This window comes from Habropoda laboriosa, unplaced genomic scaffold (assembly GCF_001263275.1).
Source record: "Habropoda laboriosa isolate 0110345459 unplaced genomic scaffold, ASM126327v1 scaffold40, whole genome shotgun sequence".
NCBI classification, from domain to species: Eukaryota; Metazoa; Arthropoda; class Insecta; order Hymenoptera; family Apidae; genus Habropoda; species Habropoda laboriosa.
This window is the reverse complement of record NW_017100231.1, coordinates 8,137,001-8,155,235: the sequence shown is the minus strand read 5'-3', so window position 1 is coordinate 8,155,235 and position 18,235 is coordinate 8,137,001. Positions and strand designations below refer to the sequence as shown.

Genomic DNA, 18,235 nt, shown 5'->3' with positions numbered 1-18,235 from the left:
AAAATTTTTTTTAATTAAGCTGCCCGTAATGTAGCGATAAGATAGAAGGAGGAGGTGTAATAACGAAGGTTCGATGGCACGTGACGCGATTAATTCGAAGACGGTAAAAGGCCTCTGTCTGGATTGATCGATAATTAACTTTGCAGTGGTGCTACGGAATGAAATGCCTGTTGGTCGGCGAGCGACCAGGCGTCGTGGACGGCGGTTGGGGTGGCTGGTCACCTTGGAGTCGATGCTCTCGTAGCTGCGGTTCCGGTGTGGCTTTCTCAGTCAGACGTTGCACCAATCCTTCGCCGTCCAATGGCGGGGCTTTCTGTCGTAGTTATTACAATGGGTGAGATAAAATTAATACGAATGATCTGACTGGAGATATAAGTTCAACGACGACTCTTTGCGAGACATTCTTTAGACGACGACGATAACCTTTACAACGATACCTTTTTTTTTTTTTTTTTTTTAAGATTCAACCTGAAAATTGTGGAGAGCCAGCTGTAGTAAATCCTCCTTATGCTCTGAAAAAATTTAAGAGACGTTAGTTGTTCGGATTATTAGTATTTGGTGTGAAAATCAAATAAATTCGTGTAGGAAAAGTTTCAAAAAACCTGCAAAGCGGGGCAACAATTTTTTTCATTCGCCATCCTCTCTTGTATTTATACCTAGTTTTTCTCTCCACTCCTTCGTTTTCTCTTGCTACACACACAACTTTCGTACTCACACTCATTTTATATTTTTCCGAAAATTTGTCTCGGGTTCTGTTTTTTATCGTCCTTTGTTCCTTACGGCTGCTCAGGTAGAGCCCAAAATTTCCGATACTGCAATAATGATTGATCAAATTGAGGATTTGTAAATTTGCATAAAGCATTACTCGATCCATAGTATAATAAATTTCGAGTCGGTATATTTATCTTTGTGACCTTTTTTTTTTTGAAAGTTGAAATAACATTCTTGAAGAGTAACAATTTCTCGGAAGATGAAAATAGTTCAGCGTTTTATAGTTCTCATGAGAGACGGATTCATAAAATCTGGATGGGCACTATTTCGACGATCTTCAAGGAAAAGCTGGGTACATGAAACGGACGCCTTGTGCGGTAAACTTTCGCTGCAGATGCGTTTGATTTATTCAATCTGGGTGAAATGCAGCGCGAGTCGTGAATCAGTCAGGATGAATGTTTATTGCGATGTCGCTGCACCCATGGCTAATTAACGTCTAGATTGCTAGTTTAGGGAGATGGTATGGATAAGAGAATAGTTGCAATTAGTCTAGAAAGATACATTTATGTACAAAGTAAATTTCTTTTTGCAGGTGAAGCTTCTGAGAGATAGTAGGTTGAACTAGCAATTAACTTTCCATTGATTTATGAAAATAGTTTTGTGTATGTGTGCTTGAGGATATTTATTATAATTGGAATGTTGAAGGAAACTCATAAATTCATCACTGTACTTTCAACACAGTTTTCAACAAAGTACTTACTATATCTTCAACTTTGAGGCTTATTTTCCCTTTAGCAGTCATAAAAAGTACCCACTTTCTATCCCATTTCATCCTACTTCCATGTTGGGCTTATTTTTAGGTTAGGTTTCCTGAAAATTGTGCAGATTTCTTAGAAAAATTATCCATGTTTTGTCCTAATTTGTTTGACTGTTTTGGTATACACGCATTAAGAAATCCTTGGCAAATTGAATGTTTTCCTTCACCTAACTACATAATCAGCCGCGAACCTTAATCTTGGTAAATCTGAAACTAGGCTGCCTTACACAACCTTGCCGTGCGTCATTAAAACTTTGCCTGGATTCTAGCCGTGCGACGTAGATGCGCTGTCGTTCCGCGACGTCCAGTGCAGCGAGTTCAACAACTGGGTCTTCCCGGAAGATGGAAAAGTTCACCAATGGACCGCTTACAAGCTGCCTGAGGGTAACTAGCTTACGGGCAAACCGTCGATACGTCGAATTTTCCCATATTACATCCACTTCTAGTGCTTTCTTAAATGTTACAAATGTATCTTCATAACTTGATAGCACAACTGAAAAAAAATAATTCTTATACTTTCTAATTCATCACTGTAAAATTACATTAATCAGGTTTCTAAAATACTGACGATCAAAATAAGACTAAACATGAAATACTGTGTAGAACTGAGGAGTTTGCCCGTGGAAAGAAAGCGGGTTTGAATCGAATCATATAGCACCGCCTGGCGGAATATTCGAGAGATAAGAGTGAAATGCCCTTCTTGCCCATGTGCCGCCCCGAAGGCAAACTCCCGAGCATCGCGCAGTACGTAGTTATTTACGAAAGAATCTAAAATCTCGCTGAAAACCAACAGTTTCACACATACCTGCATACATATATACACAGTAGTTTCACTTGGACACTAAAAAATACGACCAAGTCACTTTGAAGGGAGGAAGGAAGCAGTGCATAAAGAAGTGCCCTTCTTGTCCGTGTGCTGTCCTACGGGCAAACTCCTGAGCTTCGCACAGTACATGTACACGACGTTTTGCTTCATCTCTCTCACTCTCTCTCATTCACTCTTATTTTCGACACACTAAAATTTCATCATTCCTCAAATACTTGCCTGCACGATTAAATACAATAATTTACTCTGTATCCATCAATATTTATTAGAGTCAATTGGCAGATTTAAGAGCTTCCGAAAATCCATGCGGCCTCTATTGCCTAAGCGAGACAAACGTTGTGGCTTCACTTCGGCCAAGAGTAATAGACGGCACCACCTGCTATAGGGGCATACGCGACATATGCATAGACGGTGTCTGTCGAGAGGTACCCTGCGATTTAAACATGGAGTCGAACGCCGTGGAAGACGTGTGCGGCGTCTGTAAGGGTAATGGCGTTTCGTGCAGCCTGAAGGAGGCTACGATAATGATCAGTCAGGCGTCCCGTGAGTGTAATTACCCGATTCGCCGGATGATTTGTCCTCTTTTTGAAAATCTTGTCAAACGTTTTATTTAACCAGGTTTTCCGCCTTTATCACCTGTTTTACAGTTACTCTAACGTTTTATTACCGTCTTAGGCTGTTAGCTCACGCGTTAATGACGATGTTACACCTATCTTTCGGTCTGTCGCGTTTCTCTCAAGGAAGTTGAATATTTTATACTACATGTAGCATAGTTTTTCTTTTTGTGATTTACATGTTCCGTAGATTTTCTGATAGCGTGTACTGGAATCATAATTTCTAATCCTGACCGTAAGCAATTTTGATTTCTTTTTTTATTCTTCAAATTATATTCCCCTCTTAACGCGTGGTAGTCGTGTTATTAAGCCATGACTAAATCTAACCCTTCAGTGGCTCCATCTACACTTAAACGTCTTTAACAAACAACTGTCACCAAATACATAAAAAGAACAATTTTTTTATAATCATTTTTGTATCTAATAAAACAAATAACATGATGATAATTACAATTCTATTGCAAAACCCACAAAACTGGTCGTTTAATTACACAAACCACGAAATTCATCCGTCTCCACCACAATTTCCAATACACTGCTTAAAATTGATTAAACAACGGAGAGATTCCAATCGTAAAGTCGACGAAAGGGGCGCAAGATATGGGAATAGTTGATGTGTTAATCAAAGAATGTCGGGAGTTTGATTTAATCAAAAAAAAAGTCCGGCTAGTTGAAAAAGTCTTAGGACGTGAAAGAATCTCTAATCGCGATAAATAAAACGTCCGCCGGAAGGAGGTTGAAATTCCGCGCGGATAAAGGGGCACTGGAACCGTGAAAAGTGCGAGAACTTTCCTTGGTATTTTCCGAAGAATCTCGGCCGTTCTCTCAGCTTTCGAAGCCCAGGCTCGATATATATCCTATCAACGAATAAATCTCTTATTCTCGATCCAACGAATCGATATCGCGCGTCCCTGAGTCCGGTATAAAACTTCTAATAATCGAGAGGGGAAAACTTTCAATGGCAGACCCGAGGAAAATAGTAGATGTCCCCGCTGGAGCGACCAACATACGTGTGGAGGAGATCGAACCCTCGAAATCCAGGATAATGATACGGACGAAGGATGGGAAAACGTTAATCGATGGGTAAATGCACTTTCACTAAAGAATTCGAGCACTTTGACCGTCGAACGCGTTAAGTAATTGTTTTCGCCACACTGTTTTCATTTAATACTGGTGGATATAGTACAGTGGGTATAAAAAAAAGGCTTACACATCACTTCTTTTTTATTTTGATATTTAATTATTGATTAATTCGACTTAAATATATTATATTTTCAAGCAATTGAAAAGTAAGGTTAGGTGTTGCATCGGCGAAATTGTTTTTAACCTGTTATACAATACTTTCTGATTTTTCTTCACTTCTTTGAACATTGTGTATAATAAAATCAGCGTTATATTTTAGTAGTAGAAATGAAATATACAATTACACGTATTCCGTCGTATCCCGATACTACTTGACTCTCATCTGACTATTTAACTGGATACGCAACGACTTAAGGCGACTTTCCTTACGGCTCGTTCTCATGTTAACGATATCGAATATAATGTAACTCTACAGTTCTAAAGAATTGTTATTTTTTGTATCCACTGTATTATTGTAAGTGTGCATATATAATTATTTCTCAGATTATTATGAATATAAAAAAGTGATTTGATTTTTAGAAAGAAGGGGAATATGTATGAAAAAATTAAAACTGAATTTCTACAAACATTTCTGTTTTCAATGTTAACCTACATTTTTTTACATTTCTACTAGATATATAATTACGTGTATACATTTGAATTCTAACATACTATTCAGAAGCCATTCTCCCGTTCCTCCAATTAGAAACTTCGAATTAAACCAACCTTTCCTCGATCGTCATTTTCATTCACACTAATCTCCATCTGGAACAAAGCGATTCTCGAATTAATCGAGAATATTATCTCCGATTATATTTCAGCGATCGTTTAGGAATGTTGAAGGTGGCGGGCACGAGGGCGTGGCTAGGAACGATAAGACCGAGTCAAGAGGCTCTCAGCATACCGGGACCCGTCACGAAGGACTTGCATATATTGGTAAACATAACGAACGCGGTCCGCTAATTAGCCAACCGACCAGATCGATAAGGTATCTCGAACAAGGTGTCCAGCCACGGACAGTTCTTATCATACGGTGCAACACCTCTCGTTGTGTCTGTTGGATGGCGGAACGAAGAAAGCTCCGTTCGACTAAACGCCCTCTAATAGCTATTAGAAGTGATACCTATGGCAGCGCCTATTACCACTGCTCGCACCTACGCGACAGCCGTCGTAAAACTTCGCATCCGTTCATTAGAAGGAACGTTGCATTCCGGCATAGTGTCTATGGCGCCGCGGGGAACGACTGACGAGAACATTACTCAAATCTAATTAGCTCTCTCACTGTGGCTTCGAATAGAACAGCCAAGACGTTTTGACAGATATTATTCTTGTGATAGACTGCTGATAGGTTAGGGAAGTGTGTTGTGTTGATTACATAGAGATAATGAAGAATTAATTTTTTTGTCATGCAAGATGTATTGTTACAAGCACTTTGACTGCTGTGTCAACCCTATTTGGATTAAGGACACCGTAATTCATAGATAGGTGATAGTTGCACATTTCACAAGTGTTTGTATTGAGTATGATGTAATTATTTCTTCAATGACTATTGATTCATTTTTTTTTTTAATACAGTTTAAATTGTCACATGTAGTTGCTGTACAACTTTAGACCTTGTAAAGTCCATATTTGATATTAGTTGACCAATCAAAGTAGTGGATTGAAGGTTACTTCTATCTTATGTGTCAACAACTATCCAACCCTGTTGCAACTATTGCAGCATTCAAAGATCTTTAGAAATAGGAGAATAAATTATGCATTTTATATAAATACAAAAACATCTTTGTATCTTCTGTTACCTTCATATTTGAATATCATATTTTCAAACATAGCTTCTGCTCTTTTTAGAAATGGAAGAATTTTTTAGCATTTCTGTCATAGTATTCTTGTTATTATTTCAATTTATTTTTTACATAATATCAAAATTTTTGGTTCAATGGACAACTATTCAGACTGAATGCGATTTTATACCCTGAAAAAAAGTAGTTCAGTTGTCACATGCATGGCATCATTCTGTCGACCAAGTAAGATATTTCATCGAATAGGTTCAGCCTAAAGAGAACGTGACGGTGAGGTATTCGTTCGGCGTGAAAGAAAAGAGCCCTCGTAAGCCGGAATTCTCGTGGGACTTTGTCGACTGGGAGAAGTGCAGCGCAAATTGCGGACCTGGTGAACAAATTTCCAAGTCTCGTTGCCTAGAGAAGCTTGCTGGTATTGTAGATGAGACGTATTGCAAGAACATACCCAGGCCTGAAGAGAAAGTGAGACCCTGTTATCGGGCACCTTGCTTGCCGAGGTTAGAGCGACACCTTCGTTACAGGGTTATTTTTAATTCAAGAAATGGTGAATTCAGTGAATAGCGTACAATGTCCTTGTTACGATATTGTCAATTGTACACGCCACATTTTAATTAATATTACTTTTTAGTATTTTTCAAAAATTCTCTACGAAATTTAATGAAGAATAGAGGATACGTTACCTTGAATCTAACCTAGACTTTCTTTAACCTAACCTAGATATAACCCACAACTGCTTTGTATAATTTAATATAATACATACAATTAAGAATTAAGATCTTTTAAGAATATTTCTAATGAAATTAATAAAAAATTTTAGGTTATAGGAATTAGTAGTATGACCTTTAGAAATATTATTAATGTGAACAGGACAGGATAGGTTAGGAATATATTAGCAACATTATCTCGTTTTTCAAGAAACACACTTTTCCTTTTCCATGACAAGAACTAAGTTTCTGCAACAAAATATAAACACGTTCATTATTCAATGTCGCCTAAGGACGAAAAAAAAAGATGAAAAGATCCTTAACACAACGATAACCGTCTTATTCTAACGAGACGGTGGCCGATAAGCTAGAGTAGACCGTAGCGTCGGTCTAATTTGCTGAAATGGCAATCATGGTGATCGTAGATGGATGATCGGCGAGTGGCAAGGTTGCACATCCTGCGTGGTCGGCTGTGAGAAGAGACGTTCCGTCAAATGCGTACGTCCTGTCGGCCACTCCGAGCAGGATGTAGATATTATCGCTGACAGCTACTGTCAAGGACCGAAGCCAAAGGAACGGGAGTCCTGCACCAGCCGAGAGAAGCGGGATAACGTCCTGACACGCGAACAGAAAAACAAAAGTACATATACTTACCAGCTCTCCGCCAGAGACTTTCTCTTATTCTCTTCCCTCGATCGATAGAGAGATAGCTCAAATACAAAACGAATGTACCAACGTGTGTTCAAAGGAACGATGGGTTAAAATGACAATCGTTTTGAGGAGAATTGAAAACATTGATTGACGTGGAATTTTTTTTTAGTTTTTCTACTTTGGCAATAGTTATTTCAAAGCTATGAGAACAGTGTTTTTTGTGAAATTTATTTAAAGGTTATAATATCATTTTGTGTAAAAATACTTAACCTCCTTTAGCTTAGTAGTATGTATTTTACAAATTGTGTAAGTAAACTGTGAGTAAATTCTTACGAGTGAACGAAATGTCATAGTAATAATAGATTTGATTCAACGTAGATAGTGAACATTCTTCCGCAAAGAAATTGAAACATTCAACGAAGCACAAGGAAGTTCCGAAAGTTCCTAACGTAAAGAAGGGCGAAGTTGTGGTCGACAAAGAGGACATTAAAAATTTAACTCTCACCATCATCTTGGAGCGCGACGAAGAAACCGACACTCCGAACTTTCCGAAGGATTTCGAGCCCCAGCCACCAGCCAATAGTACAAAATTTACTTTAGTTGGAATGGATGCAGTCAGGTATATACAGAAAATTCAAGAAGACCCTGCAACTGTGGCGAAACGTCGTTCCGAATAGCATAAAAGTTGCTATGTATAATACAATATAGCTATTCACACTGTAAACTTTATGTTTATAAATACGTATTAAAAGTATACTGTAACTCATAAACTTACACTGGGTCATTATAAATTCATTAATATCATGTAGCAATAAAAGTATCTCATCTCTTGATTAAAGCAAAAGCACTGTAGGAATGATCGATCGTGTCGTTAAATCGAGAATAGCGATTTAACAGGCGTGACGTAACTTTGTAATAAATCGCGGCGTTATTATACGAAAATATTGATACGTCAATTAAAAACACGATAATCTCGGGGCAAATGACGCCCACGCGAACCGCCAAGTTCACGTTTTGTTTCCTGTCACTTAACCTCACCAAGATTGCATTTCGCAAGAAATTGAATTTACGTCGACGTAGATCAACTTTTCAATATCCATTAGTATCGCTAATTAAATTAAACGCCTTATCGAAAGTGAAATGGGGAAATGTTTGTAACATAATTTACTAAAAGCCATAAACTAAGGGCTTATCTATATTTTCTCGATATACTAAAAACATATTTTTATAATATAATAAGATATTAAGATACGTACTATTATAATAACAAACAGATATTAGGATTCGAAGTGTACAGCGGAAGGCACTAGAAATTACCTTGTTTCCTTAAAAATAATTCCTTTGTTCCATTCCCTACTTACGATACTGAACAACATACATCTGCGATACAACTTTCATATGACACGTTTATCCTAATAGATTTTCACGCATCAAGGTTTTTCTGAAGAAAATTTTCCACCATTACACTGTCCTTTCGTAATTATTTTATCGAAAATTCTGCTAATTATTCATCTAAATGAAAAATGAACCTCGAGTAATATTCTCAAATGATTAATCACAGTTGATCACAACAAACATTGCATACATAACCTCAACTAGTGATTCCAAGTGCCTCGCTCTATACACGAATCAAGGATCAACAACACCATCCGAATTCTAAATTACTAATATTTTCACTGATCCACAGAATCCATAATTCTTGCCAAGCCCTCATAAGTATAATTTTCTTTGTAACTCTTTGGCGTGGTGTCGTGATGGCCCTCCAATATCTCGATCTTCTTAACAGCTTCTGAGCCGTTGTAAATTTTCATGCGCGATGTGTCTATACCGGCGCCGATTATGTCTCCGGATTCCTGATACGCTTTGTCCGACAGATTCGCCTGGAGATTATCATCCATCAATGGCGCTTCCATCAATATCACGTTCTCAATAGGCACTGAATCTTTGATAAGTGATCCAGGTTTTGGTGTGGTAAAGTTCCGACTTTCGCAGGTACCGCGTTTCCGTTTCTCGTCATCGGCGAACGACCACTCGCGAAGAAACTGACGGAAATTCGCCGTGTCTGCCGCCTTCCCGAACTCGTCCGCCTCGTAAGGTACACCATACGCCTTCTCCAAATATCTGGCCAGACTCAGGTCCACGAACTTGTCGATCAATGTGGCCTGTTCTTCTGCAGGCAAAGGCTGTTCCTTTTCGTTTGTACTCTTCAATTCTTCGTTCGTATTCCGAGCCTTCTTTGGACAGCTCTTCCTGCATGGTCTCTTGCCTGTAAGGAAATGAAGGGAGATTAATAGATTGACCGCGATGTGGCGCTTCTATCTTTACGCACATGCGCACTCCAGTATTATAGATTCTTAGATTGATGTGTGCGCAGTTGATTATTTGTGTCTAGCATTTTCATACATGAGACGTTTATACTACTTTTTACTTTGGAATATACGTGAAAGTGTCGTATGGGTTACCACAAAGTATTGTACATAGGATTGAGCAAGGTATCGAGTGGGAAAATACAGATCATAAGGTAAGTATTGTAGGTTAAATCGTGTTTACAAGACGAAAAGAATTCAAAGACAGACCACGCTGTTTGTACAATATGTTCCCACAGAATATTAAAAGATATATTGGATCACTGTCGTGTGCTTAGGTGTTTCATCAATGTTTTCATCTACCGCAAACGCAATAATCCATTACGACTGTCAGTATATCATACGATATTTTTACGAAAATGCAGGGAACAGCTGTGATTTATCGTGAGAAGCCATTGTTCGAGGATAAAGCAATCACAGCCTGGCAATATGTAGTTTTTAGTAATTCAGTGAAACAGAATAATATATAACCGGCGAATAAAGTACCTTTCACATGTATGAATGTGCCTGCGTGCCTCTGAATGACGCGTCAATTAAGCTGTCAATGATTAATGAATGGAGAAAATATTTAACGCATGATTGATTGTTCGAGGGACGGTGAAGGCCGCATTGAATATACGTACAAAAAAAGGTGTACCAAGAACCTATTTGTCGGACTGAAAACAAGTTGACTCGTTCGTGTGCTAACGACATCCTTACCTATGCAGTCCTCTTTCTGTTTTGGCACGCGACCTTTGCACGCATCCAGATTCGCCTGAACATCGTCTTCACCTACACGCGCCGCGGGTCGTACACACTGTACCTTGCGATGCTTCAGTCCTTTCTTTCCGTCGCAAGCGCTACACTTACTCCATTGACTCACACGCCACCTTGAAAATTCAAGTAAACAAAATTCGTCAGGGAATGTCTTTCGTAACAAATATATGACCTTTTAACCTATCTTACACTCAAATGCGTCAATGATAATAATTGACCTATCTCTTCTTGTTTTTATTTATTTGTATTGAAAACTATTGGGGTTAGGTTCGATAACAGTTGTTGATTAACATGTTGAAATTAGCTGATAAATATTTACATAATAATAATAATGCAATAAACATCCAATAATACTAATACGTGTAGGCAATGCTACAGAGTACATATATAGAGTGCAAATCATAGTTATGTTTACTTTGCAGGACAGAGTTGTGCGTTGCAAACACGGCTTTTAGGATCTGGTCGCGGTGTGCCATCACAAAAGTTGGGACTCACTTTCCCCGCATGTTCTTCGATGCACGACGCCTCAGACAACTGTAACGAGTAAAATATCCAAATTTTCACAGTTGCTTCCACGATAGGAAGGTTACTGTAAATTCAATACGTCTCCGGATACGCGCTAATGGTTTCCCTGTGTATCATTGAACCAACTTAGATATTCAGGTTACCATTGTGCCGCCGCCGCATTTAGCGCTGCACTCAGACCATTCCGTGAAATCCCATATGTAGTTCGGTGTGTATGACGGATCAGTCGACATCACGTAATATGTATAACGGACCCCGGGACAGTCTGGCTGGTAGTACACGTACTGAAATCGTTATAATAATCAATCATTAATGCGTGTATTTAGAATCAAAGGGGCGCTGCTACAAAGTCTCTTCATGACACCACTGCCCTCTTTCTGACGTTTATCAGACTCACACATGTCACGTGACTTAATTTTCGTTAAGTAGAAAATTAGTGTGGTGTATGTATGTAATTAAAAATTTATTTACAAGGAAGGTAATAATAAGCAGTGAAAAATATTTAGATGAATATTTTTTAATAAGACTACAGTATTAACTGAAATAAAATTACTTCTAATCGAATATCTTGGGATATCGGTCCTTTTATTTCAATTTCTTCTCTGTATCTCTCGGGATGTTGGTAAATAACAATGGCCTTTGCACATTCATATTCACCATTTGTCTCTTCTGTCCTACAATCGAAATAAAATCTTTTTTCTCCCTTAACCTTTAACTTTTTACAACCTAAATATAACCTACAAATTTAAAATGTATCAAGGATGCAATTTATTACGTGGAAGCAAAAAGTAATTACATGTTTCCATTTAGACAGTAGGTATTGTTGTTTTCCAATCTGACTGCCAGCGTGTTAGGATGAGACTTCACCTCTGACGCTTGTATACTTCGAGCGCCCTTAGGGAATGTCACCACTTTTGTGTACACTAGCACACACATTTGACATTGAACTTTACATATTTAAGTATAAAACTATTTGTATGCATACTTGTGTTATGAAAGTGTTTTTGGTAATTGCAACTAACGTAAAAGATCAAGTTTGGAAAATTGAACTTACCTTCCCCCTTTCTTGTATCGTTGAAGAAACCTGTTACTGCCTTGCACTTCGTTCCGTCGCCTTTGCAGATCCCACACTTATCCTCGATGGCGTTCGAACCGAGCACCCAATCACAACCGACTTTCTGCAATATCACACCTTTCCCGTTTGAAAAGCTTCTATTTCTATTTATAATACGATTTACTTCTAAAAAAATCCCCTAATTTATAATGAATTCGGTATTAAGACGTAGCAAACTCTTAATTGGCGTCACATTACTCATTCGTGTATCTGATACCAGTGGTGCACGGTATCGCTGCTATGTAATTATACAGTATATGTATTGCAACGTGTAATTGTTGGTAATTAAGTTTACGAAGCTACAGTGTTACTTTTAGCAGACACGTCACAGAATCCGTAAAAATACAAATATACGATCGTGAAGTTACGACTCAATTAGTGTAATTACATTAGGAAATAAAAAAGTTTATATGTTCATTCATTATATAACCCAAAATCCTTCTCACGGTCTTTGGAATGGTTTGAAATTGCAGAATGTAATAAATAATGAAAATAAATAGACTGATGAAATATGTACAAGAGATTCATCGCGAAGATTGTGGCACGAATAGAAATGGAACAAGTAATTTCTAAAGCAGGCTATCTTTCTCCTTCCTTTCCATAACGAAAGCATTATATAACGTCTTTCACGTTGCAGATCACGCGAATACGTCTTCCTGCTTCCTGATTTAATTTATATTACTGAAACACTTCCAACCTTACGGTATCCTACTTTGCAAATGAATTCTCAGATCTTTTGATTTAACGTAATCTGACGGAGCGATTGCGAATCTGTCAGAAAAATTAGTATCAAGAAATGCATTTTACTCGCGAAGGTAACTTTTTGCATTCGCGAATATTATCTCATTTCTAATGTTGGCTAGCCCTTATATCTAGTACAAACAGTGACATCTCGCGTCTTATAACCTAAAAGTAATCAAAACGACAGATTCCTAAGAAATTGTGTAATACAAAGGTCAGAAAAATTTGTTGCAAAGGAAAATATTATGGAAGGGAAACATAAAATTTATTGAGTGAATAAAATATTTGTTCAAGATTGCCCATTTTTCACATACGTACCTCCCTTACAATATAGCAACTGTAACAAGAGAAGAATCTTGAAAAAATAAAACCAAAAAAAAGCAGAGTATATTTGTTTACCTTGCACATGCCAGAGATGCACATGTCGTAAGTTCCAGGTTTACAAGGCGTCGAATCGTTCACCGCTGGTTCCATTTTAATGAACGTTCTCTTCTCGTTGATGCAGACCAAAGCGCACGGATCTATTCTAGGACCGTAGTACGGCCGCCATGTATGCAAACCGTCAGCCACAACTTCCATGCTGTCGTACCTGCTGCACTGCACCGCGCGATACGGCGGCTTTTTTACGTCGCAGGGCTGTACAGTAAAGCATCGTCGTTGATGATTGTGTTCAGAAAATGAAATAATGTATTTTTAAACGGTTGCACAAATAGCAATTGAGGCTTCCGATCACGTAACCACACACGTGCACACGAGTGCACGTGATATGTTGCACATGTAACTAGATTTCCTCGAAACTGGGTTGTAGAATTTAGGCTGTAGGAAACTTTAAATTAAAACCGTTTCTGCATAGGGAACGCAATTAAAATCTTCGTTCCCTAAACCTATACCGTAACCAACTTAGGAACTGACTTGAACCGGCGAAGTTTGTACCTTTTCAATAACATAACCTTAAACCTACCACGCGTGTCTTTAAATATAGAACGGGAACAAAGTTATAGTAAAATCTTTATGCAAAAATAAGTGAAAAGTGTGAAAGAAGTTTTGTTCATTTGAGAATTTAATACTTATCCAGGTATATTAGCATGTAAAAAAAATTTTTCACTATTCAACATCGAATAAACGAAAAGAATAAAAAAGAAAAAGACTAAATTAGTGGGACAATGTTACACGCGGAAGGATATAAAGGAGCGCGAAAGACAGGGGAAGAGGAAAAAGAAAAAGAAGATTAGGTTAGTTTAGAAGGGGCGAGGAGCTGTCGGAACGGTATCACTAGTGGTACACGTTGCGGAATGTTATATACCGAGATGTTGCAAGTGGACATCTTTTTCCTCAGTCCGGTGCAATATCTGCCTGCGTTGGCGGGCGGCGGTTTATCGCATTCCCTCTCGGCGTATCTGATGCCACCACCGCATGTCCTGGAGCATGTGCCCATGGGACCCCACTCGCCCCAGCCGCCGTGCACCGCTTTCGGTCGGGTGCCCATGTCCACACATTCTTTGTGAATGCACCACTGAATATACATGTGTTCATTATTTTTGGCTTATTTCTACGTGAAACGCTTCCCTCTGACAGTGTTCGTCTTTTTTTTTTTTGAAGTTTCGAAGTGTTGATTTTAATATGTATGCAATGTGCATTTGGGATCATTTCGATATTTCCGCAAACGAGACCATTCTACGCAGCCGCTCACAAGTACTATAGCTTCCCCCACTTTGTTTTCTCGTTGCTATGGAAACCGCGATACCCACTCTGCGACTACACGAAGTATTAATGACATATGTAGAGCACAGAAAGAACTGTCCTTTCTACTTACTAGCCGGTAGTGGAAAGATTTTTAGCCCGTTACAAGCGGTGGGAAACTGCATGGCGAACATCACATAGTTTGAAAGAAGCCACACAGCTGTTCTTTTTGGTTTATCATTTGCATTTTTCGAACACTCAAAATTACCTTTAGCTTTTGAAACGTAAATTGAATTTTCTTTTATTACGAAAATTATGGATAATATTGAAACAAATTGAATTGTATTAAGAATATGAGCTTCCAACGAGGATATCGTATGATGTATTATGTTACAATAGCCTTCTGTTTACTTTTCTATAGGGCGGTGTAAACAGTTACGTATCTACAGTCAGCTGGATTTCAGTATATTCGTTGGTTATAGTTCCGTACAATTCATTTGAAAATCGCAGTGTTTACCAGATTTTTTTTTTAGGTTTAAAAAGTGTTCTAAACATTCTTCTAAATTTTGAAAAATCTATTCATAAATATGTATATTTTACACACAAGATACAAAAAATATAAAAGGAAAAATTTCAAGTCTGAAATCTCTGAACCATAACCTCTTCTTAAGAGAAAAAAGGGAGTGAAAGAAACAGATACAAATGGTAAGGCGAACAAAGGGACAGATGTTTAAAGCGCGATAACGTCCGCAGTGAAATGCATAAATTGATACTGTCAGAGAGTACACTTTGTTACCCGGCAAATCCATTCGACAAACCTTGTTCTCGCCGCATTTTGTTCCATCAGCCATGGGCGCCCCACGGGAGAGACAAGTGGAATTGGTCCCACACCAGAGTCTCTTGCACTCTTGTTGCTGGAAATATACGGAACGGTACGTTAACATCGTGTGGAACAGGATAATCGAATTATTTTTCGAGGAATAGTAGGAACGAAATATATATAAAACGGGGAGCAACTTTCACCGTAAGTAAGTTAAATCCTATTCGTCGCGTTCCGCGAGCGAGAATAATCGGGTCGTTTCATAAAGCAACCGTATTTGATACGCGAGAGCTGCCGGAAAACGCTTCAAATCTAATTTCACGAGGGATTAACATGAAAAAGTCTATTCTGGTTAGATTGTACTTTCATTATCCGAAACAATAAAAAAAGTAACAAATGCCAGTTTTGTTAATTTACTAAGTTATACTTTAACTTATTCTCATTAATAATTATTTCGACTTAAATGTATAAAAAAGGTTGGTTGTAAATAATAAGGTTAAAAGTAATTTTGTAAAAGCGCGTGATCTGTGTTTTGTAATCGATACGGATCACGTGATTGCGTGCTCATACAACCATACATATGGCGGATGTGTGAAGATTGTGTGCAGAACGAATGAAAGGTTCGACAAAAAATAAACAGTATAATTTCTAATCTTTGTAATCAAAGAACATCAAGTGCTATGCTATCGTAAAAACTATTGAATCTTTTTTACTTGTAGAAATAAATACAATTGACAATTATAGAGTTCGCGATTTTTAACCTCTTTTACCATACTTCTACTAACCATACTGGTTAGAATTACAAAATTACTACTTCGATACTGTGGTAAGTGAAACATGTTACATTGGAACAAAGTGACAAATAATATACCTTACTAACTGGACAAAGTTTAGCTCCAGGGAACGTCATATCGCACTGGAAGTTTGCATCATACATTGCACCAGGCAACATATTTGGCAACTTGAACTTGTCCGACGGATTCTTCGGGTCGTTGTTCAGACACTCGCCTAGACCACTCCTAATCGATTGACACGTGACTCTCAACCAGGTACGAAGAAATCAAATGGAAAAGTTGTGTAAAGTGTAAAATAAAAAAATTTACTCGAGCAAAGTAGTAATGAATCTTCTACTGCAGGCTGACCATCTGATCGTGAAAATGAAGACAATAGGCGACATTACGAAGTAGCTCTTATCCTTGTCCATGGGTTCACATCCGCTGATGTTGACGTCATCGTGCGAGCAACCCATCCTGAGAAGTTACACTTTGCAAAATTACTTTTCTTTTTTGCAACCTCTCGTCGCGAATAGAATATTTGCGAGGAGAGACACTTTTTCACTTGTCCCGTCTTTATTAACCCCTTCGCTGCTAAGAAGTCGCTCACAATGTATACACTATTATTCAGATGTATAAAAAGTGACGTTTGTTTTTTTTAGATTTTTCTTTAAAGTGCAAAATTTTATACTTTTTACGATCCTAGTAATTTTCTGATAATTTTTTAGGTTAACTTCACACCTGGTGTGTGCCTTGAGTCACTTTGACCCACTTTTAATGATCGGTACATAGTTTGTGTGAGAATATTTTCGTTCAGAAATATAGAAAAGAAGTTTATGGAATGATTGAATATTAAATTCGAATTCTTAAGAATTCATAGGCGACTGGAAGGAATTTACAAGGAATTTGTAGATACGGATAGAAGCGAAGGGATTGAAGTTAGCAAAGGAACGTGCATGGACAGTACACGTGACCAACTTCGTGGGCAATTACGATTCCAAGTAAGAGGCCGCTGTCTTCGTTGATGGAGGCCGCCTTCGAGGGATCGCAAGCTGTTCCTACATAAGCCAGGCCCATTAGGTCACAATTCGTTCCTTCGGAGCAGATATCATGTCTGAAATATGTATTTTTTTCGTTGAATCACGACTTTTTTGCCGCAGTGTTCAAGTAGTACAAATGTAAAAGAGAATCAAGTCCAGTCAAAAAGTTTACTTAAAGAAATATGTTATTAATAGAGTAACGTTGCACCTTGTTACAAGAACCGCTATGTCGAAGTGATTGGGATGAGTGGGATCCTTAGGGTTCATCTTGAATGCCCACTTTGCAAAACTAGCTAGGGTGTCTTCGGCCGCGGGACTAATAAGCAAATCTATCTACGGGTAAACCGTCTTGATATAATAGTTTGAATATTTTACTTTATTACTATATTCTTATCTTAGCAATGGTTTATATAAATTAAATTTTAATATTTTTTAAATATTCATAGGGGTTGTAAATTCAGTCTCCTTAGTAAAATAAGTACATATACATTCGCTTTGAACAATTTCATCAACATCCATCTACTACTATTTTTATTATTTCTCCCACTAGACTCGCATTACCTCTTCTTTTTCCTTCTCCAAGTATATCATGCGAACAACGACCACGTCGATTTGATTACCCACGGATTTATCGTGGTAAAAGTCCGACACCATGTTCATAATGGTCAACAGGTATTGCTCGTAGTTGGTGTTGTTGTAAAAGTCGAGAAACCGCCTGTCCGCGACTATTCCGATCTCTATGTAACGATGGATGCTGTGAGTACGGAAATGAACTGCTTCACGCTTCGCTTCATCAGGATGCTCTTCCATTAGTCGCTTCTGCCGTCGGGCCAACTGTTCCGCCCACGCCGACTCCCAGTTATCTATGTACGAAGAAGCGTGCGTTATTTTTTTTCAAGTCGTGACAGGTATTAAGTATAAAGTTATAACATTACACGGTTGAGTATATTGGTAATATTGGTATATTATGTATCTCAGTTTTTGTTGCTTTATAACCCATGTTCAATGAACAATAATAATAATATAATAATAATAATAACAGCGATAATATTGCATCACTGTAAACCATCAGGCACTAACCACTGGTTCCACAGTGTTTCCTCGAAGTGGCGTCCCGATTCCCCTTGCTCTCGTGAGGGGCGTCCCGCTTGTAAACAATGTGAACGTGCTGTCCGT

The 18,235-nt window shown here is 38.2% G+C and overlaps 2 protein-coding genes across 2 annotated transcripts in view; one reads left to right on the top strand and one right to left on the bottom strand.

The window, feature by feature from the left end:
• Positions 1-7,921, top strand: part of LOC108571504 (A disintegrin and metalloproteinase with thrombospondin motifs 7-like) — a 28,592-nt gene extending 20,671 nt beyond the window's left edge. Inside the window, exons 11-19 of the mRNA XM_017933560.1 lie at positions 147-334; positions 1,054-1,063; positions 1,798-1,912; positions 2,637-2,897; positions 3,934-4,051; positions 4,912-5,026; positions 6,136-6,386; positions 7,019-7,233; positions 7,623-7,921. Of these exons, the coding sequence (XP_017789049.1) occupies positions 147-334; positions 1,054-1,063; positions 1,798-1,912; positions 2,637-2,897; positions 3,934-4,051; positions 4,912-5,026; positions 6,136-6,386; positions 7,019-7,233; positions 7,623-7,921 (1,572 nt within the window). The remainder of the gene's footprint in view (positions 1-146; positions 335-1,053; positions 1,064-1,797; positions 1,913-2,636; positions 2,898-3,933; positions 4,052-4,911; positions 5,027-6,135; positions 6,387-7,018; positions 7,234-7,622) is intronic.
• A 939-nt stretch (positions 7,922-8,860) lies between these two features.
• Positions 8,861-18,235, bottom strand: part of LOC108571594 (A disintegrin and metalloproteinase with thrombospondin motifs 7-like) — a 16,769-nt gene continuing 7,394 nt past the window's right edge. The window contains 16 exon segments of the mRNA XM_017933669.1: positions 8,861-9,510; positions 10,310-10,479; positions 10,782-10,900; positions 11,035-11,175; positions 11,445-11,565; positions 11,688-11,814; positions 11,946-12,069; positions 13,146-13,382; positions 14,050-14,259; positions 15,245-15,340; positions 16,118-16,265; positions 16,350-16,496; positions 16,987-17,133; positions 17,268-17,392; positions 17,621-17,922; positions 18,140-18,235. The exon segment at positions 18,140-18,235 is cut by the window's right edge and continues 14 nt beyond it. Coding sequence (XP_017789158.1) covers positions 8,918-9,510; positions 10,310-10,479; positions 10,782-10,900; positions 11,035-11,175; positions 11,445-11,565; positions 11,688-11,814; positions 11,946-12,069; positions 13,146-13,382; positions 14,050-14,259; positions 15,245-15,340; positions 16,118-16,265; positions 16,350-16,496; positions 16,987-17,133; positions 17,268-17,392; positions 17,621-17,922; positions 18,140-18,235 — 2,903 coding nt within the window. The 3' untranslated portion in view covers positions 8,861-8,917.